Genomic DNA, 26063 nt, shown 5'->3' on the forward strand with positions numbered 1-26063 from the left:
CATATGAACTTTAATTTTATTTTTAATTTTTTAAGTATCACAAACAAGGTGCACAGTCAGTACTTTCTCCTTCAGGCACTAAAGCAATGGGCTACAAGACCCACTTGCTATTGATTGCTACAGATACTGCCTAAAATATGAAGGCAAATCTGCCTGGATTAATGCTTTTCAAGTGATAAAAATGCTATACAAGATAAAAAGACTACATAATGAGCCCCAAGTACTCTTCTGCATGTCCCATTGATATTTATTAATACGCAGAACTTAAAGCTAACGGATCCTGTTACACATTACTGTACTTAACATCTCTGCTTTTATTACCTGCTCCAACAAATCCCAGGAATGCAAGGATAAGAAGAGGTGATCCACTTGCAAAAACTCCAAAGCCAAATGTGAAGAGAGGCGAGAGGAGAACTGTGGCCCAGAAAAGAAAGTTTAGGAGAGTCCATGGTCTCCTAGGAGGTTTAAACTGCTGGCCAGGAAATACGCCTTCCTGATTATACATCTCTTGCAAAGCATCCTGAGAGAAAGAAGACAGATGAAAAAACGTTCATGATGTTTGCATTAAGCAATCCAAGACTAGTCAACTCCAGAACAACATCAAGGATGTCATCTGTGGTAAATGTCTGTCAAGACTACATGGTATCCATTTCCATCTGCTGTTTTTGCATTTTTGCTGTTTGGGCATTTCTGTTGGCTGCCAAGGCTACTGTACTAGTCCTTTGAAGGCCATGTTGGTCACAATAAAAACTGAAACAATATTATCCTTTCCACTACCAAATATCTTCATCTGTTCTCTTAATTTCTTAGGAATTTAGGGCAGTGTCAGGCCAGGGGTCAATTCAGACAATACTTGCCTATTTGCTGGATGCTTTTCTTCCTGTTTTTACTTACTAAATCATGTTGACTTTTCTGGAAGTCACAGCAGAAAAGTGCTACATATACAACTAAAAGAAGGCAAAGCACAAGCTGACCAGCTTAGACAGCACTGTACGTAACCACAAAACTTCAACAGAGCAGTTGCATTCTCAACTGAGCCTGCAGACAGATGCAATCACAAAACAACTAACAGGAAGGAGTGGCATGCCCATATTCCCCCTCCGGTTTGTATGACTGCTCTGTGAGATTTCCAAGCCATTACCAAGGATGGTTCAGGTTAGGCTATTTCTTTTTTTTTTTTTTTTTTCCCCCTCTACTTAAGCTGTTTTCTTTTAACTTCCCTTATGATGGGGCTGAGAAGCTCAAGGCATTTCTTGCCAATAACACAGCCTTTTGAGGACATACCTATTGTACAGGAGCACTGTACACTGCATCGATTTCAAGGATTCCAGTTACAACATATTGCTCCCACCATAAGATCAATATATACAATACCCATATATATAAATAATACCTCCCCTGACAACACCTCTCGCCGAAGTTGAATGGAGTACAGCAAACATCAGCAAGGAACACCGAGACCTCCATTTGCAAGCACAGCAGAGCACTGTGCCCAAGGAACAGAGCCAAGCAGAGTGGGTGCTCTGGGCTGCACCTGCTTAGCCCTGCATTTACTGCTTAACAAAGAAACTGAGAAAGAAGGGCCCTCAACAACACATCTTGATGTCTGCTCCTCAAACCACACAATTTCAGAAGGAATTCTCACCTCTACGAGTCTCTTCACGAGGGAATTAGATAAAGGCACATACACGATAGCTGGAGACAGGATTCAAGTGTCTTTTTTTTTTTTTTTTTTAAGCTCTCTAATCCCGTATTACACTGACTCACAAGCCGGTTTGATAGCCCTGCCAATGGGAGGTGTGGGGCTAGGGGGGCATATGGATGATGGTCGCTACTGCTCTTTGTAAGGTAACTTCTCTCCACTTGAATTGCATAGAGTTTAGGTATTCAAACAAATCAGGTTAAAAAGAACAAAATGAAACTTCCAGACCCTTATAACTTGCTGCCTACATTTTCCCTCACAGAAGAGTAACACATATCAAGATACACATTTGAAGCTCAACAATCTACCAATTAGAGCTGGGCAAAGCAAATTACAGTTCTCTCTTTCTCCCCACAGGACTGTTCAGTCTGCAGTCAAGAAAGTAACCATCTAACAGAATAAAGGAAAAAATGAGAGAAACCTTTAAGCCCTCCAAAGGCCCGCTGGCCTTGTGGTACATCAGTCCCTGGCAGCAGATCTCTGGGACTATCTGTACTGTGTCACAGACCACTGCACTGGTATCACATGAAGGCAGGAGGAAAGAAACATGAAAGCAAAGGACAATTACAGCAAAGAGCCTCGACTGGCTGCCCCAACATACAGTTCTTGAGTACGTAAAAACGTCACAGGGAATATGGAGCTTTTAGAAGTGTATGACAGAGATCTGGGAGATGAAGAACATAAGGAGATGGTAGATTGCTATTAGTCTTCACAACTCAGCCTCAACTCTGAATCCCATTGTGCTTCCCAGCAATTTGAGGCCTACTCACTAGCCATCCCTCTGTGGCCAAGGGGCTCCCTTACAGCTCATCTGCAATGTTCCTTCCAGCAGTCTGAAGGACGGCTGCCAAATTATTTACAGTATTTTCATCTCTTCTCTCCCCTCAGAGGAATGGTGGGCATTTCTCAGTTCCTTAACACACTTCCCTAGAAGTCCTGAAAGGGAGAAAAGAAAGCAAAGCCATTTACCTTTTCTTGGTAAAGCTTATGAAGCCAGTTTGCAGCTTCCTTTTCATCTTGAGGGATATCTTCCAGAGGAAATCTCCTAGTTTAGTAGAGAGATGAAAAAAAAAAAAAGAAAAAGAATTAAGCCAAAATCTAGATGCTTGACTTTAGACCTCTATGAGGGAAGACCTCCCATTTAATAAAGGGCACAAACTAGAAGTAATACTGTCACCAATGGCAGAGCTCTGAAGTGCAGAAGAACTGGGACTTTAATAACCCCTGATCCTCTGCCAAAAACACGGATTCCTAAGTCAAACTGTATCAGCATCCATCAATTTTAGAGCACATTAGTTAAGTAAGCATTTCCTATTAAAATGCCATTGCCCTCTCACTGGAACCACCACTGTTTGATTTCCAATGAGCTCAGAATGAAGCACCCAGAGCTGGAAAAAGTCGAGCAAAAGTGACAAGACCCAGGATAACTGTTTGTTACATTCTGCTAGTGAGGGGGAAAAAATGAAGGAATGAGAGGTGGGTGGTTAAAAATTCACTGTGTACCAACTCTAAGGAAAACACCTTCTACAGAGGCTGCATTTCTTCTCTCTCTCTGCCTCTCTGGCCATACAGGTAGAGACATAGAGTTCTGAATGGACAGGAAAATTATGCCCAGCTCTGGGTACTGACCTGACCTCACTGAGCACAGGCGCCTTTTAAGATTCTCTTTCTAGTTGTGAAGAGTCAACTTATTGTCCTGCATTCTTTCATGTTCTGATATGTGAGCATGTTAATGGCATGTGTGTGTTGTCTCCTTTCTCAGTGGCACACAACTCCACATCCTGGATCAACTCAGAAAGAAGGTGCTTGGTTTGTATAGGGCAGGCACACACACCTCCTACCCTCAAGCTCAAACATTTTGTTAACATTCATACATTGGTATCAGGCCCCTCTTCCAGCAGGGCAGGCAGTAAAAACAGAACTATGGCTTTTAGGAGAGCTACAGACACAGTGATCCCACAGACAACTTATCTGGTGTTGTTCAACCAGGGAATATGTTTCCACAGTACAAGTTAAAGCCTTTGAGTCTGCAGCAGCAGAGGGAAGATATTCTAATGCACTTCTAATAGTTTCTGCATCCTATAAACAAATTGAAAACTAGGTTTTACAGATTTCCTTCTAATAACTCTAACAGGAGGAGATGCTCAATTAACATAAACAATGCTCAACAAAAGCTCAGTAAAAAAAAAAGCTCATTTGCTGAAAGCTCTCTGCTAAAATCGTTACTGTACTTACATCACCACTAGAGGGTACTCACAGCAACAACATTTACTAATTTAGCTAATCAGTTTCTCTGGAGCCTGTCAGGAGAAAGACTGGATCATCCCCAGGGAGCTAAGCTTCTTACCTCTACACAGGTAGCTTCATACGCATATATGAAGAACAAGAGCTTACATGCTTCCTTTCTCTACCTAAGCCAAGTCCGCTGGCACATCAAGGACACGTTTAATTTTCAGCAAGAAGACTGTAAAAATAGTTGTTTTTATAATGGTTTCCTCCATGATACAGTGCGGAAGCTTCAGGTATAGAAAAGCATCTTGCGAATGTCGATTCAGTCCACAAACATGTTATAAATCAACATTACCGAACAACATAGTTATTACCTTCTTCAACAGGGTAATTAGCAATTTCACCTGGCAACACTATCTGACAGAATTTTATGAAACCAAATCTCTTCTAAAGACTAATGAAAACATTTCTCTTCTCTCCTCACCAATAGAGGAGAGCAACTTGCATCTCAGTTATAATATCCAAGCCATAGGATATTTAACTGAATAATTTAACTGAATGCAGCTGCTCGGTGTATAACAATCCAGATGTACATCTATGCACGTGCACCCTGGATCTAGGTAAATATGCAACGCACACGTAGCACCAGTATGGAATTAGAGGTGGCAACTACTTTATGTGTTGTTTCACTAACTGGTAAGTCGTCTGCTCACTTCCCTCATCAGGGATGTGTCCTTCCCTTCCCCATTAGGGCTGCAGCACCCTGCCTCCCCTGGGACAGCATTTCTTCCAAAAAAATGGTGCTGTGGTACCTTGAGTGTGAGTCCCTATAAAGTCTTTTGCCTGTGGAAGCTCTGGCATGGCACACTGGCTCTCATTAGGACAATGTACAGAGCCAGTGCTATGCACCTGCAGTGCACACACCCAGGGCCAGAGGTGAACGGAGTAGGGGAAGTAGCAAGTAGTCCTGCTACTTCAAGTACCAGAAGTGAGCTGTCAAAACTGTGGAAAGAACAAGCAGGTCATTTGTCAAGTCCAGACATAAAAGGGAAAGGAGGAAATTCAACAGGAAAACATTGGTAGCTTTTATTATCACACAAAGCTTCTGAAGAAGGCAGCAACAAGGAGAAAGCAAGAAAGAGAAAGCACACGTACATGTGCATACATGCACATACGTGCTGCATGGAGGTAGGGGTTAACAGTCACTCTTTCAGGCAAAAAAAAAAAAAAGAAGAACGTGAGGAATGTACCACCTCATTCATGTATTTGAGTTTCAGCGTTATTTACCTTCTAATCTGCTAATCAAGCCATGTGAGAGACGGAGACTAACTGGCACAATAAGGAGCTTTACTCCACTTTCTACAGGAGGCTACTGATGCTGGGCAGGCTATTTATACTATACAAATGCTCACAAGGGACTGTGTAGGGCACAGAGCAGTTGCTTTCTGTTTCCATCAGAGAAAAGAAAGGCACATGAGTGCCCTCACCGCACAAAATTTGGGGAAACCCCAGACAGTACAGTTATACTCAGGCTTAAAAAGTCCGTCCAATGCTCTCTGACTTGCTGGGCAAAATCAGGGGATCTGAAACGTGAAAGTAAACTGAAGCTGGGGTGTGGGCATGGCAAGGAGGTCTCTGTGGTCTGCAGAGAAACTTGAACAACAAAGCAAAGTGGACTACAGCAGAGGATGCTTCCCTGGGAAATCTGAATACACTTCAACACGCCAAAGCATGCATCTTAGGGCTCACCATCATTATATGCTCACCTTACACACATATCTGCTTCATATTTCTTTCCATAAAGAATTCCTAATAGGGACGGATTCTTGTTTCCTCTGAAATTTAGTGTTACATCATACACTGCTGCAACTGTTGCAAAAAAAGAAAGAAAAATGAATGTTATGTCAGCAATTCTAGCAACCACGTTGCCAGCAGCACCCTTGCATTAAACAGCATCAGGGCCTAGCACAAGCCTTGCATTAGTGATGCAGGCAGCAGAGCCCTTCACTATTTTGTGTTACCATGTTTTATTTATTTTTCTCTCTCAGCCACCTGACATTCCCATCTACGTTGCACATGCGTTACCAAAACACAAGATGACTTGATGAACTAAGCAACAATTACACACTTAAGAAGTTTATTTTTTAGGAGTAGTAAAAGTTATGTGGCATGAATTACAGGTGAATGATTATTACTGCCAACTTGTTAATTGTAATGGAGAAAATTAACTACAGAGTATATATACTACTATGTGCTATACGTTACAATTAATGTGAAGAATGAATAGCAGCTTGCCAGTACCTGTTCCCCTGAGACACTGGACAGCAGTGGTGAAGCCTTTGGTTCTGGGCAATAGGTGGTATTTCAGCTTAGGTAACCCCTTGGATTCAGCTACCTCCATACTGATACGATGCTTGGTCTCTGTAAAACGAGTTCCTTCACAGTACAGGAGAAACTAGTAAAATAAAAGGCAAAAACAAGGATATTTTGTGATCACAAGAAAACAAGCAGAATACTTTTTTTTTTTTTTTTATAATGTAAACATGAATCCGTGCACACACACGCTTCAGTTACCTAATTTGATCATCAAGTAGGAGGCACAAGTACCACCTCGCTACTCATTCAGCATAGATTATATTTAACTACATTGGAAGCAAATTTAAGGTAACAAAACTCTAAGTAGTTATACCTGAAATATTTATTTATAAAGAAAAAAAATCCATTAAAGATTTAGCTGGCTGGTTATGGACTAATCTACATATCAGGAAAAGTAACCCAATTATCAGTACATGACTACTTTAGAATAAAAAACATTAATCACTAGCTTGCTTGTTTAAAATTTGAACCGTACAACCAGAGCTACTCACCTGAGGACAGACATGTTTGTCTGAAAGATTTTCTGGTTTTATTTATTTATTTATTTATTTTAACTTGTACCAGTTGTGTTCATAAAAAATGGTACCTTTCTCTAAAGCCTTTACCTTGTTCATCATGTAAGGCATCAATCTGAGTGTAGTATCCTGAGCAACAATTAAAGACTGAAATCCTCCCACCCTGACTTCATGCAGCACAAAACTATTGATCTGCCCTTCTCTAGCATCTGTATTACATCTGCTCTACTTGTGAGAGACACCGAAGCCAAAAGCCAAGAGCAGACAAACAAAGCCCATCTGAGCACCCTGGGGTGAACTTCTGTTTATCCCTGGTCTTTCTGAAAGGTGGACATCCATTTTTCCTTAGGAACCGTGCAGCTTTCAAACACACAAACCTTTGCATCACAAGAAGCAACGGGCACGGCAGGAATATAAGGTTGCTACTGCTCTTTCTCACAGCAGCATCGTACAATGCTGTAATGTTGCAGTTCAAAAGAAACCCTTGTTGAGTGAGTCACCATATACCTGCTGTTTGTCAGTGCTGTGGCCGCTTGACTTGTTCCTTCTGTAGTGTATACACAACGTGCATCATAAAAGGTAAATCAAACAAATGTTAAGACTGCAAAGCCACACACGTGGTAGTTGGAACTGCCTGAGCGTGTGACAGCATGGAAGCTGGCCCTGCAATCTTCATTTGGCCCTTAGGCATTGGAATGGGCTGCCCAGGGAAGTGGTGGAGTCACCATCCCTGGAGGTCTTTAAAAGACGTTTAGATGTACAGCTTAGGGATACGGTTTAGTGGAGGGCTGGTTAGCGTTAGGTCAGAGGTTGGACTCGGTGATCTTGGAGGTCTCTTCTAACCTAGATGATTCTGTGAATCCCATTACCAAAACCTGACCGACCACCACAGGCAGTTGGTGAGGACAGCTGAAGGTACAGAGGCCAATGTTGCACACTCAGCTTCTGGTCTTAAATTCAAGTTCTCTTTCTGCTGCACCAAATTCTCCCCTTCTTGTACTCAGTGGTGCAGCAACCCTTCTGAGCCAAGTATAGTGAGCAAGGTACAGACTGCACTGTAAGGCCTGAGTGAAAAAAAACTAACGAAGGAAGGTTGCACAGACGGTGCTAATTGCAACATTTAGAATGCACAAAAAAGTAGGGAATTGATTTATTCAAGTCAATTTTAATCATAATTTAAATTACCAAGCAGGAAGCCTTGATTTAAATAACTACGTTTTGCATTTGCTTTTTTTGTTGTTGTTGTTTTCCCTAGAGATTAGTTCTTGGTTATCAACGATAGAATCATTACAACATACAGACTTGCAACTAAAATAAAGTCTTGCCATATTTTAATTGGTGTATGTATATATATATATGTGTGTGTGTGTGTGTGTGTGTATTTGTTTAAACACGAATGAGGAGGATATATTTAGTTCATACCCATGTATTCAAGCAATTAAGTAGTTTAAAACACATTGTCCAGATATTTTATTTGTATTTTTTTTGTAATGATAAAAAAAACAAATGATCCATTTACTATGTACAAGTTAAGACCTACTATTTCACTATTCATTTTAACAAGCTTTCTTGAGTAGTGAAATTCACTTGAACTGTGCAAAAAGCATCTTAAAATGTTTTATGAGCCAAATATCTCCACATTAAACACACTGCTATAAAAGCTAAACAGTAAACTTATCAAAACATTTGCATTCAAAGCTAAAAGAAGGTTAATAGGTTGATTAAACTACTGTATTTCTGCAGTAAAATCTAATAACATTGTACGTAATGAAACATACATGTTCTACCCTTGGCTTCAAATAATGTCAAAATAAAAAGGAGAAGCATAACTGCAAAAGCAGTTGTAATCTTACCATATGTTCTCATAGAGACTTTTCAGGAAACATATAATTTTACAGATCAAAGAACACGCTAACAGAAGAACTTACTACGAAAATTCATGGTCTGTGCATCCACCCCACCCAGATGCACTTGCTCTTCCAGGAAAATTTTTTGCCTACCTCAGAAAAATTTTTTGTTGCCTACATTTTTAGCCTACCTCAGAAGATGTAACTTAAGGTTATATAGATTTAGTAGTCAAATATGAGCTGCTAATTATTATTTTAAAAAGAATAAAAAGCCATACATTTTATCTGAACTTGTTTTTAAGTATTACACAAGCTTGACTTATTCATTATAAGCTTCTAAATCATCCGTGCAAGCTTCTGAACTGCTTTCCAAATGCCTTTAATTACCAACAGGAAAACAAAGCAACACTTTATGGGCATATCCCAAAAGACCTCCTGAAACAGAGCACGTTTTCCATGACAGCACATGAGGAACAGAAGGGAGCAGATCTTCTCCTGATACACAAGGCTACTGCACCACAAGAGTGCCACCTTCACCATTGCATTTCCAGCAGTCGATACCAGCAGAGGAACCCAACACTTACCCACATATATTCAGGATAATCAGCCAAACGTTTTAATCCTTCAATAACCGTATCTCTGTCTTCTTCCCATTTCCTTTTGCAGAAAACAATCTCAAGGAAGTACCACGTCCAGCCAATTAGGGGCACATACAGTAGCTCTCTCTTAGCGAGAACTTTGGAACTCTTGGAGAGAAACAAAAACAACAATCCAAAATTGTCATTTGCTGATGTGTATCGAACAAAAGCATTAAGGTTAAGGTGATGGAAAGCTGATGGAGTTTTATCTGGAAAACTCTGTGTGCGTGGGTTTAAAATAGACCCACAGTCCTTCAGATGAAGGGAAAGCTCATGGCACCACGTACCCCTAGTACTCCAAAGCGTTCTGTCATAGTCCAGCCACACAAGAAGTCAATTTCAAAGTTGTGATTCAAGATGATGATGACGTGCTCTTTCCCAAAGGTATTCACAGTAGCCTCGTCGGAGAACAAGGTGCACTCTGTGCCTGACCACCATTCCAGCAGCATTACCAACTCTGACAAACATGGTGAAGACAGATGAGTTAGAGGTGATGCTTACACAAAATGTTCAGCATTTAGTCTCCGGCCCCATTCAGTACCTGGACTCTTCTGGCTCCTGACAACACTGTCATCATCTCAACCCAATCCAGTAGGGATTAAATGAGAGCTTGTACAGGTATAGACCAAATCACAACGCTATCCTTAAGCAGCATTTAGGGAACTAGATATATGCTTTAGGAATTCTTTAACAAGTTTTTATGGTGCCAAGTTTGGGCACTGTAGTATGAATGTGGAATTTCACGATAAACAGAAAGAATACCCAAAACTTTATACCTGAACACAAGACAGTTGAGCTGTTGATTGCTCCACTAAATGAGTGCACTTTCCCCCAGGTGGAATACAAATTATGCATAGATGCTGCCTAATGCTTTTACTCAACATGAAACAAGCTTTATGGAGGTAAACAGACCAATAACGGGCTCTTAAGTGCATACGGTGTCACAGACCTTCCGCAAGACTTTTTAATATTAGGACTCTTATCATTCTATGTTATGGTCGTCAGAGTCAGAAGCACCAGAGAATCAAGCTAATGTATCAAAATACCCATGGAAAGCCAGGAATAGTAAATTGCTTCTTTCTTGCACAGTGAAGAATGAGCCCTTTCCCCTGTCTTCTCCAACTTTTCAATATTCCAGTGTCTCTCTTACTCCACTGTACATTTCCTTCATTATCCACATTTTTTCATTTTCCACCTCCATCTGTTTCATCTTAAAAGGACCCTCCATTTAAATTCATCACACATTCAGTGTAGTTGCTATGGTTAGCCTATTTGTCTCATTTCAGTGCAACGAGGCAGATGGAAAGTATTGCTGGTATCATGGGACATCTATAAAAAGTATGAGAATAGTTCATTCTCCCAGTAGGAAGATTTGCTTCCATGCAAACTGTAGTCATTGGTATGTTCTCATTTCAGTTAGTTATGGATGTAATCAAAATTTGGTAGCACAACGACAGCAGTTAAAAATTCCAGCTTTTCTGATATTATTACGATAAATATGCAGGGCCTAGATACACAAAACTGGAAGGAGACCTCTCAGTTCTCTACATCTACACAGTTCTGCCACCCTGTACACTCCAGCCTGGTTTTGTAAAATGGAGTGGTGCCTTCCTGCATAAGGGCGTCTGATCAGCGAGCACACAATTCACAGTATTCTACCTCAGCTGCCAAGTAAGAGTGGGTCAGTCCAAATTTCCACCACATCAATAAGAAGGCAAACACACTATCTAGGTGAGTAGTAGGGAAAATGATCCTAACTTGCCAAAGCTACGTAGCTTCTTTAGAATTAGTTATTCAGATTGTATTCCTTGTGTGACCACTTATCTGCCAGGGTATTCTCCTGTAACGTTTTCAAGACTTGCTCACTTGGACGCATGGCAAATTTATACGATTTGCTGATTGAAAGTATAACCCTGGTTGACTGGAATTACAGCAGAGAAAAGAAAAAATTATACCAACTAGAAGTTATTATTATTATTACTTTTACAGCTTTGTCTCCTTTGGGAATGACGTGATGGCTTACCTTTCTTGCTCTGATTATGCTGGCTTAGTGCAAGGGGAAAGAGGACAGCAAGAATGACCTCAGTTTAGAGCTGTGCTCTTCCAGGTAGGTGTTCAGGAGAATTGAGTAGTGGCACCAAACAGTATAATACTCCAAGCACTTTCCCCTTCTAAACACCTCCAGTATCTGCTACAGACAATTCATTTTCTTAGCAAAAATAAAGTAAAATGGGTCTGTTTTTTTTCCTCAAGATCAGGTAAAAATTCTGCAGAGGCAGGTGTCGATTTTCTGCAAGGTATTCCTTGCACTATGTATTCCAAAATAGTAGAGAAAGCTTTGCTTAGAGATCTCAGAGTTCACACTGAAATAGGCGGGTTGATGAGCCAGTGAATTAAATATAAGGAAACAGATTGTCCTTTGCAAGTGTACTCATAAATGATGTAGTTATTATAACAAGGAGTGGGTTCATTTCCCTTTTTTTTTTTTTTTTTTTTTTGGTGTGTGTGTGCGGGGAGGGAGGTGTGGGGGAAGTGTAACAGATATTTCATGTGTACTGATCCTGTCACTAATACAGCAAGCCTCTATTTCTAAGCCAAGAGAAGGTAAGACATGCAACATTTGGGATGCTCCATGTAGCTGCCACTGAGAACTTTACTACAGCAAAAACCCTTCTTGCCATCTGGATTCCAACACACCAAAGCAAGTGGTTTTATGACTTCACAAGCCATCCAGAAAGAAAATAAACAAGAGGCACAATGCATCTCTTGGCTTCAAGTACTAAAATTTGAGAGACTGTTTTTGGAACTGGACTAAACACACTGCTATCCAAAGGCATGAGTCATCTGAAAAGAGTTGACACAAGAAAACTTGGAATACAGACTACCCTTCATGAATTAAATATGCAATGAAGCATTTACTTTTAGCCCAGAGTCTGACAAAAATCCCCGGCACCAATTTACTCCAGGAAGGCCCTGGCAGGAAGGACAGGGAGGAGGGGATGCCACCTTGCTAACAGACTGAAGTTTGAGCTCACTAGTCTGACTTGTCCTTAAATATCTCAATCACAGCCCCTCCAGATGACTTATTTCAGTGCTTCACTATTTCTTAGAAAGCTTTCAAGTCCAACACATCTCTCTCTTGCTATCTTTCCCCAAACGTCTGCCATGGACACTGGGTAGAGTCTATCTCCTTCCCCTTTTGAAGCCACATTTTAGCATTTAAGAAGAAATACAGTAATAGAGCCTTGTTTTCAGTGGACACACACACACACACACAACCACCTCTATATCTACTCTTGCACACAATTCCTTTGCCAGACTGGCAGAGCAGTTTCTGTGGAAAACAGCTACTGTAAGGAGAGCTCCTACATGAAAACTCTCAGCCTCAACCCAAACAGTTTGGAGTGAGTGACCAAACCGTAGCATCTAGAATAGAACACCAAGCTGTAGGTTCACTGCCAAAAGCCTTCCCTGTAACAGAACACATTTCATTACGATGGCAACATTTGAACTGCTACACTTACACCACTTATTTCATTATAAATCACAATTGAAGTGCACATTCTGCCAGCTCTTCCACTACAGGCCATCAGCCCTCTGCAATCCCATGTAACATTTACATTAATTTTCATAGTTTAATTTCTCACTCGTTTAATTTTTAATAGGCTGTACACGAGGGGTTATCCTAGGTGCAATCCAATTATCTACTCAACTTCTCCAAACCTTTTTGAACAAGTGTAGGGTATTTTCAGTGTATACAAAGTATAGATAACAGTATTTAAAACTTGCTTTTTCCACACACAATGCTAACTTGCAGAAATCAAGGGTGTGAATCTATAAGCCTTACAGGCACAAGCAGCTCACATCCTCTGAAAAAAAAACCAGACGACTCGTGCAGCAATAGTTTGCAAGATGAGATCAGGTTCTAAGTTATTAAAAAGCACAAAGAAATTCTTACAAGCAAAACAAAATCCCATACACCCCCATCTCATGCCCCAAGCTAATTTTGAAGCTTCTGTCTGTATTTTTTTCCATTACAATACCTTTTTCTCCTGACAGTTTGCCTGACACTCTACTTAATTTCACTTCTCCTGTGCTGCTTAGACAGCAGTCTAAATAGGTAGAACAAAAAGCACAGGAAGGACAAAGACAAAAAACTTAAAAAGCAACCAAACTAGATACTTTGGAGCATTTTTACTGGTAATACTTCACATTGATGACTTAAATGTGGGTGCCTGTCAGTGGACTGCTCAATTGTAATTTAAGTACTCGTTCAGGTGACTCATTTATCCAAAGTGGGAGTTGGATGCTGAGCACTAATGTAAGTGGCCATGCATACTGGAAGAAGATGGAGAATGGAAATGTATAAATGCATTGGATGATTCACTCCTGAAATAGGGAGTGACATTTGGACTAAGGAGCCTTCTAAATGTTCATTTCAGAAATCTACTGTCCTGTTAAGCTGTACGAGGAAAAAGAAAACCATCCACAGGGACGAAGTTTTGCAAAAGTCTTAAAATGGGAAAGCAAAGCAGCTGAACTCACTGCAGAGCTCTCCCAGAGGCAGAAGATGAAAACTGTTTACAAGAAGAGACATAGGTGTCATAGATGAATACTGCAGGGCATAAGAGGACTCTGCAGTTGTCATACAGCCCAGCTACAAAGGCATTTACACTAGATATTTAAGACAGACATCTGTCCTTGCAGATCACACAGTCAACTTGTGCCCCTAAGCAAGTGGTCAACAAAGCACCTACACCAAATACCTGAAGCAGTCTCCAAATTCCCCTTTCTCCCATCGCTCAGCAGAGTCTCTGATGCAGGACAATGATGGTATTGATCGGCAGTTTCCCACCAAGCAAGGTAGGGTCAGGGTAGCAAGGAGCTTACCTTTCTGCTCCTTTTATAGGACAGAGTGACAGTATGCCTCAGTCACTTGACTCCTGTATGTTTTCCCAAAACTTAAAAAAGATGTCTGCTCTGAGTTGCTCTGAAAGAGTCTACTTACAACTTAACAGTTCTCTCTGTTGTGTGTGCATATACATGCATGTGTTTCTTCCTTAAATTAATGAAGAGCAATCAAAGACACCCCCCTTCCCACCCCCAGACCTCAGGTCTCCTTCAAGCATACTCACGGCTCCAAAGCGAATAGGCAAGGCGACAGTTTACTCGTCGATAAAACTGCTTGTTTATGGGCCAGAGGACTAGCGTGCATAGTTGAATGAAGTTAATGATCAGTCCACTCACAACAAAGACGAACCCAATGAGGAGGTGAACTATGAACTGGGTCTTCAGAAAGGCAATGAAGCCCATGATAACCACTCAGAAGCGTGTGCAAGGGCCGTCACTCAGAATAATTGTCCTGAAAGAGAAAAGAAAGCATCTAATTGAGCCTGGATTTACAAACCCTGAGGAAGGGGAAAATGGGAGCACTGTAACAAACAGTCTGTGCAACTCCAGCAACAGAAACCCAGCCCTATAAACCTCCTCTCCGAGCCTGTCTCATTCAGGTCTTCACACAACAAATTGGAAGTGATTTGCACCATCAGCAAAGGTTAAAATAAATCTTTACTTCCAATTTACAGCCCACTAACAAGATTATTGTTAGCTGAAGACGAATCTCACACCTCTTTTCGGACAAAGATCATAAAACTGGACTTAATGCTGGGAGAAACACAAAGATCCATGCTCACAGTGAACCAGTTGAGCCACCACCAGCCAGCGAGCTGGACTGCAATCATTGTGCCCTCCTTGAACTGCAACAGGAGCCTCATCCCCCCTGCACCCAATAAACATGGGTTTATTGGTATGCTGAGCCTCCAGAGCCCTGTAGATGAACTGATGCCCTCCTGGCCTGCCTCCAACACCAGCACTCTGTGCACACTTCTTATGAACAAGCATGGAGTGAGGGCTGCTGGGCTTCAGCAGCTTTGTTTTGCACATGCTTTGATTAGAACAGCAGTGAAGCCCATCTGCAGAGCAGGTTCTCCACCCCGCAGCATGTTTCATGATGAAAAGAGCAGGGCTGGTCATTAGAGCAGCCACCTGGCAAGCTACATGATGGAAAAAGAAGTTCTGTATTACCACATTCACAAACCATGCCAGAGCAAGTTTAGTAACTTCTCATTTTGTCAAGCCACAGTTCCACAATCAGATATACCAGTCAGTACAGGGGAAAAAAAAAAAAGTAAAATAATAAAAAATCCTTAGGCTAAGTAGCAATATAAACTCAATCTTGGAAGAGCTTTGGCACAGAAAATTACCTCCCTTGAATTAGCCAGAGCATTAACTCAGGCACAGACCTCATACCTACACCTGATGCAGAAAGCTGGGTGACATGTGAACCAGCACAAAGTCAAGGTATCTTAGACAAGTATGATCCAACGCAAATCCCACCAGCACAAATGTAACCCAACAAAATGTTTTAAACAAGCCACCTGACTGAGTTTGTTCCGAAACCAAGCTATCTGGCACTGTTGGGTACTAGAAGCCCTTTAATGAGGACAGCCAGGCTGTCAAACCACATCCTTTATGTCTCACCCAAAAAGTGAAGGCATGACCCTCATTTTCTACTTCAGCCAAAGTTTGCTGAAAGTATTCATGTTATGTCTCCCTGAGTGCTGCAAATGACCAGAACCACCAGTAGATGGTAATAAGCACACTTGACAAGTTAAGCATCCAAAAGTGATACAGAAGTTCCCAAAGCCTGAAAATAAAGTACCTGCCAGCTGTCAGGAGCCAGATGCCACCTGCTTACATGATGGTGCTATTTATAAAACTCAACAGCAATTTTACTTAGCTTGTTTTCTTACTGTCTCTTCTACACCTCAGTTAGTGCCTTTCATGCAGTGTCTAGCTTTTTCACAATTAAAGTCTGTTTGCATTATTTGTAATCTAGCCACTTCAGAAGTACATTACAGAGGAGGAAAATCTGTTTCAATATAGCAACTATTGTGCCTACCACAGAAAGCAAAGCAAGTTGAATAAGCTGATACTGAAGCTTAGGATGAATAATCTAAATTCTCCCCGTGTTTTCCTGTAAGAATGGAAGGAACATTTCTTCCATGAGAATCAGCTAGGCAGGAAAAGGCTTTCAAGGTCATGTCCAATGACCAATGTGACCTACTGAGTCCCATCACTAAACCACATCTTTTAGGGCCACATCTCTTAAATACCCCCAGGGATGGTGACTCCACCGTTCCCCTGGACGGCCCACTCCAGTGCTTGGCCACCATCTCTGTGAGGAAATTCCTTCTATATCCAATCTAAAACACCCCAACTGCCAGTCCAACCAAGCCTGAAGAGAACAGTTTCCCCCCCCTCTCTCCACACAGCTATTTCTTTGCTGGTGCCTGTGCCTGTCACAGGCGTCACAGTTCTTACCACCTTTCAAGGCACAGCTTGGCCCCTTTCAGGTAAGGGCCAAAGTGCATGCAAACAGCGGGGAGAACAAGAAAATTTCAAGAATTATCCTCAAATAAAATCATTTGGTTGTACTTCCACAGACTCTTTGCTTTGAGGAGTCTGGAGCACACTGGTGGTTGTACTTTAAACTGAGGATGTTGCTGTGTTAGACCCAAAAGGACACATCACATTTTACCCAAGGGGAAGCTGGAGACACCCTGTCGTGTTGCTTCTCCAGCTTTCTGCGTATGGAAGTAGGATTTACATCACCCTTGTGCTCTGGGCATTGCCTCACTCTGGCAGGACTCCAGAGCTGCGCGGCTCTGCCTGGGGACACGGCCTGGCTGCCTCAGCCCGCACCCCTGGGCACGTGGGGACTGCAGGCCTCAGCGGTGCTGCAGCCCCGAAAGAGCTGGTGTCCCTCTGGCGAGTCACTCATTTAACAGCACTCGATTTTCTAAGATATCTATGAAGTTAATCTTAACCCAGGATTTCTTTATTTTTCTGCGTTCCTGACCACATAAGACAGAGAGGCGGTTCAGGGCAGACCAACAGGCAAAGGACAGTCAGGTCAGAAGCTGTTTTACTGAATCCCAGAGACAGGCAGGGAAGAGGATGGGGAAAGCACCATTTGCTGGAACAAGGAGCCTTTATACCACTCTCTGCTAAAGAGCTGAGTCTTGAGGCTCCTCATTCACATGAATTTGCTGGCATCTATAAGATGCAAAGTGCCTCTCAGAAAAAAATATCATCTTTCTCCTTTACCCAGCCTTCTACGTTCATGAATATCGTAATGATTAACCTGCTCTGAGACCTCCACCTCTCTGTTAAACGTGGTTGAAGTTGGCCACCTAGTTCAAAAGCCATGAGAAAGGAGAATGGCAGAGACAGCAAGAGTGCATCAGCCCTATTTCATTAAGAAGTCAGCTTAAAAGACAGATGCAGTATACTCACTAATCATGTTACAGCCATTTCAAGAAATATGAGTTTCTCTGTGAACTCAGAAGTGAAAATTAAGCCATTAATCATTCTATACGTACAGTATTTCCAGTTTTAACTCCAGGCTTTAATTCATTTATTGCTGCCATGTTGTACAACCCTCTGAAATTCATAAGGTATGCATGAATACGAGCGTGAAATTAGGAACTGGCCCACCAGTCCTAATATTCCAGCCCAGTGAGAATTCCCATGCCTGACACCAGAAGCTGCTGCAGCCAGTCCTCACATCTTTGGCCATTTGTCTTCAGTTTTCTGAGCAAGCTCTGTTTCTATTCTTCAGCTGCTTCTGCTCTACTGTACCATATTTATCTCCACTTATGAAACTAATTACTGACATCCTTTGCTCTGAATATGTTGCTCCCACCCTGAATTCTAGTATTTTACCTACCTCCCATTTTTGCTAGTTGAGAAATCACACAAAACCCCGTGATACTGAATTCTGCCATTTGCTCTTGTATTTTTCACGCTGAGTTTTGTAAGCCTCCTTGATGTTTGTATCAACTTGGCAAAAGCTCTCTATGAAGAAAAGCTTATAACTTTGCGAGTGAAAAGCGGTACAAAAGGCACTTTGTTGGCCATATCTCATCGACAGCATCCCCACCATTTTTTTCAGAATTCCACAAATTCTGGTTATTGAAAACACCCAAGGAGAATTAAAAAGCTATTTTTTGTTCAAAGTGAGGATGATTTGTTCCATGAGCTGCTTTGTGTGGATAAGCGGGACAGGTATGAATAGCAGCAGCCAGGGGTTGATGAAAACTTCTTTCAGTACACTTTCTGCTTTCCAGTTTCCTCTAGTGACTCACTTTGCTTTTACAGCCAGCTATGAAAATTAGTACCATAAAGCATCCTTTCCCTTACCTCCCTTTACAAGACGAGAAAATCCATGGGTAGTAATCAGCTAACAGTCAAGGCAGAGATGTGACGGAAAGCATATAACGCCACTGCCTGGCCCTGTTTGGTGGATAAATTGAAGTAAAGGTCCCAGTCTCATCAACCTCACATCTCTCAGAGGCACTACATTGCCATAGGGGCAGTGAATTATTGTCCTGGACATTTCTGGGACACACCATGCAAGAACATGCCAGTTATTTAATGAGTTGTGTTGAATGCTTACAAGTTACTTCCTCAGTTACCTCTACGAAAAACTTTTCCCTTGCATCTTATACAATGCTCTTCTAGCTAAAAGCCAAAAGAGCACTGGCTATCCAGCTTTTGAAGGTGTAATGATACAATCACAGCAAACACTCCTCCTGTAAGAAAATGCTCAGGAAGAAAGTAAGTAATCAATAGTCTTCCTCTTCACCCACTGTACCACATTTCCTTCCAAGATAAGGAATTTGGGAGCCTGACCCACACGATGCAGAAGAATTACAGAACCAAAGGACAGTAATTACCCAGGGTTTTGCACCAGCCTTCAACACAGCAATCCTGCCCTTCAACACAGCTCCTTCAATCCTTCAACACAGCTCCTGCCCACTCTGCCATGTCACCACTAAAAGCAGTCTCCCCTCAGGCCTGATTTATTTTAGAAGTGCAGTTTTGTAAGAACCACTGGCAACAAGAGCTGTGTAAGTAGCTAGAAAACACAGCTTAGATAACAGCAGTTAGTCAGTAAAACTGGAAAGTGAAAGGAAATAACGGGTAAAAATAGTTTTGGTATCCATTTGAACAGCCTATACTCAGGATTCTCCAGATATACCATAAAATAATAGACAACTACTCAACCACATCCCAGACGGCATGACGTACTGTCTGCCATAGACCTAGCATTTAAAACGTAAGCACAGCAGAAAGATCATCTTAGTTTCTGATACAATATAGATTTAATTTCTCTGCGCATCCCTCAATGAGATGAAAGGCTAGTTCAGAGTTCATTAAAAAATCCTGCTTGTCATGAATTTTCCAAACCAAGGTGTATGGAAAAGAACATTAAGCCAAACTCAGGTCACAAAAACGCAAGTTTGTTTCCAAGCTGGGAGAATTACGAATATGATCTTAAATAGGAAAAAAAAAAAAAAAAGTTGCTGAATTACCATTGTGAGAATTTATTCCTTGAAATTTTGTCATTCTTGGCTTTGAAACAGCATGATAGTTTGTAGAAAAGGTTAAGAGTGAAAGACTATCTCCACTATCTGTCTCAAATACGTTCAATTTATCTGTCTGGATCTACAAACCACTAAATCACAGAAACTTCCAGTATTGTCAATAGGTTTGGCTCAGTATCTTTAGAGATTTTTGATGAGTTTATTGATGAGATTAGTCTATTTACAGCAAATAGGAAGACCTTTGCTTGACTCATCATCCTAATGAGATGCTAGTACATCAAGGTTTAAAAAAAAAAAAAAAAGCTGTGTACATTGCTCTGACATTCATCATCATTTAATAGGCGTGCAGACTGAAGAAATTACCTGGAGAAATTACCCGTAGCAGAAGAACATGAAATAAAGCGTAGCAGACAACTCTAGGCACGATGTGATGGTCACTCTGGAGAGCAGCAGTCAGAGCAATAAAGCTTTTTGTAAACATAAGAAACTCTTACAAGATCGGAAAGCAAGCCACGTGAGGGACTCACACCCTCAGCAGAAACACCAGTCCCTGCTCTTGCCTCCTCTACTCTTTGCAGCTCTTATATTATTACAAGACTATGAGTTTACTGACTATGCTTCAGGAGAGAGTAGGCTACGAAATAAAACGTGGCAGTGAATAATTGCCAAGTACCAGCGAGCACCACTAGGGAGTGACCATAAAAAAACATTCAAAAGACTTGATGGAACCAGAAGGGGATAAAGCAGCTCCTGATACTACTTACCACTGCACTGGAGGGGCAGCCTTCCTTTCCTTTCCTGCCCTGAATGAAATGTTATCAGTATGATTAAGCCTCCTCGCCAGCTGCAGAAAACATTGTTAATGCCTCTGCTAGAGGTGAAATTGTATTTTCCTAACTTGTTGCTACAGCATTACAGCTGCAAACACAAACAGTATTAAAATGGCTATTCTCCAAATTTGATTTCAACCATTTCTTTTTATTGTACTCAGCACATGCAGAGAAAAAAAAAAAAGAGCAAGTCCGCACAAATTCAATTTCTGCTCAACATACATCCCCAGTTAGCTCAGCCTCTATTTAAACAAATGGATCAGATAACCGAAATGAATCCTGACTTGCTTAGAAGTGTGTCGACCGCAAGGCAGCTGCCACAAGGAAGAACTGCTTGGGAAATCTCTCTCATCACAGGCATCGATCTATGAAGAAAGCAGGGGTATTTTCGTAAGTATTTGCTCACGACGTGAAAACTGGAGCCATGGTGTTGCAAGTTCACTGGGTGAAACCAGCCCAGATGACTTCAGTGATGCTCAGCCCCAACAGTGAACTCGGGTGACATCATTTTTTCCATAGCACGGCTTCACTGCGGCTGCGAGACACTACAGGATTCTCGTTTTTGCTGTCCGGTGACAAGGCCTGGCTGTGCATGGATGTACCTCGTGTTTATTTCAGGAGGACAAAGAGGCTGAAGGTGTAGCAAACTTAGGACAGCTTCAACTACAACACATCATTCACAATTGCTTGTAGTTGTTGTTGTGCCGGTTCTCCCCATACACACGCAACACCACTTGTCATCTTTCAGCCTGCAGTCTGGCACTTTCGCTTTACTACAAGCCATACTGATTTATTTATTTATTTTGGTGGTGGTGGTGGTTCTGTCAATTATTTTTTCCTAAAACTATATTATTACAAAAAAAAAATTAATTGCATGTAAAATTTAGCCTAGATAATTTGAAAACCCTGCAAACTTGTCTCATTTCTCACAGGCACACATGGGCTTATGGGTACGTACCCACTTAGAGATACTTGGAAGAGCCCTTGTAGACCTCAGCCTTAACAAACCAAACCCTAAATTTGAACACTATTAATTACAGAGATCCACCAGACTGCAAACATTTGAGTTCAAATTTGAGTTTTGTGACCTGCTTGCTGTCAAGAAGAAAAATAACAACAGCCACCACTTATAATTTTGTTCTGTGTGGCTTACAACTCGACTCATTTTGAAACCCAGACAGACAGATGTTACTCCAGGTTTCATCTTTAATGGAAGGGGCCAAGTCAAGAGTTAAGGGCAAAAAATACAAGGTATTCAACCCTGGATGACAGAACCAGAGAGAAATTGCTCTTTAGTAAGCCTTACTGCTTTGGCACGGCAGGGCACAGCAGGAAGGGATGCCTCCAGCTCTCGTGCAGGGAGAGGGGGAAAAACAAGGCTGCGATTCACAAGAGAAAAAAGGGGAAAAAAAAAAAAAAAAAAAAAAAACAGGGCAAAAAGAAACAGCACACAGCAAGATATGTGATGATGCAATGTATGAGCTTGAACACTGTCTGTAATCCGTGTATTTTAAGACATAAATAGGAACTACAAACAGCTTTCCAAGTTCCTCATGGCTCTGGACAGGCAGTTAAATATGACTCTGTCAGAAATGGCTGTCGAAAACTTCTGCCAGTCTTGCTCCTCTTAGGAACTTTTAAGCTTCCCCCTAACTCTTTTTTGTTTGTGGGGGGCTATTGCTCCCCCCCTTTGCCACTGCAGCCAAAGCCCAGAAGTTCCTGTCCCCACGATGGGAGACCTGTGGGTGCAAATCCTTGCTAGCTCCCTGGTTTCTTCTCTCCCTTCCCTCACATCCCACCCTCCTTTTTGTTGCACATCCCGACAGCTTGCTGGCTCTGTAAGGCATCCCACTGCGTGCCACGGTGCTGCTGTGCCATTCAGCCACTGTGCCCAGCACCACCGGCACTGCCCTCCCATCGGGTATTCAGTCAGTACCTCAACCCCAAATTCTGAAAAATGCTGTCAGGTTTCCAGCTCGCACAGGCCTCGGGAGTAAAAGCAGCTGGGGGAAGCTCTTGGACAACTTAGCACGCTCCTGCAGGTCCAACAGTTCCACTTCAGGCGTCCGACTGTAATTAGCCAAGTAATTTGTCCTCCTAACAGCTCTCTGCAATCTCGTTCTGAGTGCAACGACAAGGTGCTCTGCCCAATTGCAACTGCAACAGACAACAGGCAATGCTGGGATATTAAAATTAACATTTTAGGTGTTTAAAGTCAGCTCACACAATGTGTAGTCCTGCACTTGTGATAAACAAAACCGCCAGCAGCATCATGCAAGCAGTTCTGAGTGCTTGCCATGCAAAACAAGCCAGCAAACCTCTAACAACCACAGTATCTGCACGCTTCTGACTTGCTCCAACATACATACACTTTATACACACTTTGCTACAACACACATACATATAACATGCAGAGGATTTATCAGCCATCTCCAGGAGAGCAGCTGTAGGCCTCACAGACTTTTATTTTAACCCAGAAGCTCTGCTGGCATATGGAAGGAAATGGTCTGTACGTAATGACCATCCTAATCAGGGACAGGGTGAGAACTGCGAGTTAGGAGAGCACGGACTCCACAATTTACACACAATGTCACAAGGCTGGGCTGGCCATAAGAAGTGTTCTTATCAAGTCAGCACATCATTTATTCCATCACACTGCTGTTTACGTGCCTATGTGAATGCTACAGAGTATCTGCGATCCCATAAATACGTGATAAAATTTGCATTTTGACAGAAGCATGAATCCTTTTTTCAGGCAACGTGGCAAGAATATCAAATCTCTTCCCTTCCCACAGAAGTAACTGATGTCATTTGAATTTCTCCTGTTCGGCCAAGGCACAGATTATCAAACACACAGTAATAGGAAAGTCAGAATTTATCTGATCTGTACTCTCTTCCAAAAGGACAGATGAGAAGTAGCAATTCTTCCCAACTCATAAATGGCGTGGATCCAATCCTTGCTTGACATTTAACTTCACAAACACTGAAGACATTATACCTGTGATGGATTTTCATTTTCTCTGACTTTTGTTCTCTGCAGCTCCCTGTTACTGTGTCATCAATACCTTGAATACTGGGGGCATGGTTCCACTGACCAGCAAAGGTGATACCAACAGTGCCAGAGGGGCTCCGATTCAGCACCACACACACACGTACAGAAATAAAACTCAGGCTTTTAATTTGATTTCTAAAAAAAAAAAAAAAATACAACTAAACACATTCCAGTTGATGAAAATGATGAAAGAGGACTGAGATCAAAACTTACTATATATTCTATCACAAACACGCAACTAACCACAGAAATAACTTGTGCTATAAGTTGCCTTGGTGAGCTCTTCTCAATACAGCTGGAAAACAGTACTTTTATTATTTTGAAGAGCTCAGGACTTTTGCCCCACCTGACTGGGGGTCAAGTCAAGATTTAAAGCACCAGGAAATCACATTCTGCATTTAGCAGCTCTATTATTTGCAGCCTTTCCTATGGAGCAAATGCTTATGCTTACATTTTCCCCTCAAATGCAAGCACTTTCAATTCCTGCTGTGAAGAAAGACTTCTTGCCTTAATTACTTCTGGTTTCGATAGAGCTAGCAGGTGGAGGGAGACTATTTTCTTCTTTTCGCCTAGTTCATTCAAAGTTGAAAACCTGACTGGGAGCTGAAGAAGGAAAGAGTCTCTCGCAATCTCGGTACAAAGAACAGGTGGGAGAAAATAAGGTCTCAATTTTAAATGGGGAGAGACTTTCCGGGGTACTTAAGTCTTGTTTTTCCCCTCACAGTAGTGCTCTGTTCTGAAAGTGAGCATGTTCTGGCCATGGTTACTCTTTTTTTTTTTTTTTTCTTAAGTGAAAATAATTCTGCTTAGAGATTTTCAGGCTTCCAAAGCCTTTCATTTTTACTGAAGTTATAAAAGCAGATAAGTTTGCCTTTACAGGTGGAAAATGTATTCATATGAGTACAAAAATTTGAAACTATATTAATTATGACTGGTATAATAAACCATGATTTGGTCTTATTGATGCCTAGATGTTGATAAGAACCCTTTTTAATCATTAAGTGAACGTGACAGGGAAAATGCTAACAAATACTTAGAGTAACAAATCCATTTGTCACTACCTTGACTCCTACCATACTTTCTAACTTACCTTAATCTCAACTTCACTTTCGTACCAAGTCTCTCCTTAGGTCCCAAATACTGAAGTTTGAGCAGGTTAAAGATACTTCGTCTGATTTTTATTTTTTTTTTAATTTTTGTTAGTTTTTAAAGGATGTTAAAAAAATAATTTAAAACAAACAAACAAACAAACAATTTCATTGAGAAACTTCAGGTATTCTCCATTTCTGAGCAGGGATTTACAATCTGACAAAGATTTGCTGGAGCACCACCTGCTCCTATTTGTACAGCTCATAAGCTGCTAAAACATTCAGAGCCTATTTGAATATGGAAAGTCACTGCCTGCAAGTTGCCAGAGCACAGAGTAATTAGCCGCATCAAGTGATTTCATTAAAACTTTAGATTTTTTCTAGATAGTCAGAACAAGTCTCACAACATCAGTAATTCAGCACTCCTCACAGTACAGCAAAGGGTCTAGGGAGCTACAAGTGAAAAATTGGATAAAAACGCATCATTTGGAAAATATTGCCTGCTTTCAGGTCAGCGTATTGTTTCCTCCATGACAAGTGCACAGCTCCCAGGTGTCCCTTGGAATTAGTTCTGACCTGGAGGGACATTTCCTAAAGCAAGCCATACAACTGTAAAACAGAAAATCTGGTATATGTTACTGCTGAGGTCAGCAGTAAATTCAGTCCAAGAACTGCAAAGAGAGAGCACAAACCTTCAAAAACCGCAGCTTCCCCGGATCCTTTTGGAGCCAGGGGCAGGGAGGATGCCCAGACTTCATTCTCAAGACTTCTGCCTCAAGTGCAGCTCAGGTAGGTAAGAGCAGGACAAAGACAGCAGCCTTGATATGCAGAGAGCTCAAGAGCTGAGAGCAGGGAAGGCAAAAGGTGGAGTCCAGGCACAAAGCAGCACGAAGGAGCAGAGGCCGCTCTCAGACCATGCTCCCCTCTGTGATTTGTACATTTGAATTTGCAACAAGAAGAGGTCTTCTGCTCGTCACTCTCCACCTCCAAGCCAATATATTTAGCACACTATTTCCCTCCCCTCACTCTATGCAGCTACAGTGGTTTCTTAATATGTCAGAAGAAATCCTCATCACTGCTTTCCCCCTCCCCCAGTTGCTGAATCGGTGGAGTAAAATGACAATCTGGTGTGCTGACATCCCTCTGATAGCTACTGCCATGTCACAGAGGCATCATTAATGTCACCACCAGCACCACGCTTTGATTTAGTCAGGCAGGAGATGCTTAATAATTGCCAAGAAAAAAAAAATGAAAAAAGAAAAAAGACAACTAAATTTGGCTACTCATTTCCCAACAGGAAGGAAGCCGCATCCAGCCGCCTGCACACTTCATGTT

The 26063-nt window shown here is 41.6% G+C and overlaps 1 protein-coding gene across 6 annotated transcripts in view; it reads right to left on the bottom strand.

Annotated features, from left to right (window-relative positions):
• Positions 1–26063, bottom strand: part of AGPAT3 (1-acylglycerol-3-phosphate O-acyltransferase 3) — an 89636-nt gene that overhangs the window by 6257 nt on the left and 57316 nt on the right. For 5 of the 6 annotated variants that reach the window (XR_014693670.1, XM_084521417.1, XM_084521418.1 and 2 more), the window contains 7 exons: positions 14443–14669; positions 9595–9764; positions 9254–9415; positions 6233–6386; positions 5698–5800; positions 2672–2747; positions 322–520 (listed from right to left, as the gene is read on the bottom strand). Coding sequence is in view for 5 of the 6 variants with exons in the window: in XM_084521417.1 (XP_084377543.1) it covers positions 322–520; positions 2672–2747; positions 5698–5800; positions 6233–6386; positions 9254–9415; positions 9595–9764; positions 14443–14620 (1042 nt within the window). In the remaining variant the exon portion in view is untranslated. Of the gene's footprint in view, positions 1–321; positions 521–2671; positions 2748–5697; positions 5801–6232; positions 6387–9253; positions 9416–9594; positions 9765–14442; positions 14670–25420; positions 25727–26063 lie in introns of those variants that run through there. The other variant, XM_084521416.1, reaches the window with a different exon arrangement.

The sequence above is a fragment of the Aythya ferina genome, assembly GCF_964211825.1.
Source record: "Aythya ferina genome assembly, chromosome: 1".
Taxonomy (NCBI): Eukaryota; Metazoa; Chordata; class Aves; order Anseriformes; family Anatidae; genus Aythya; species Aythya ferina.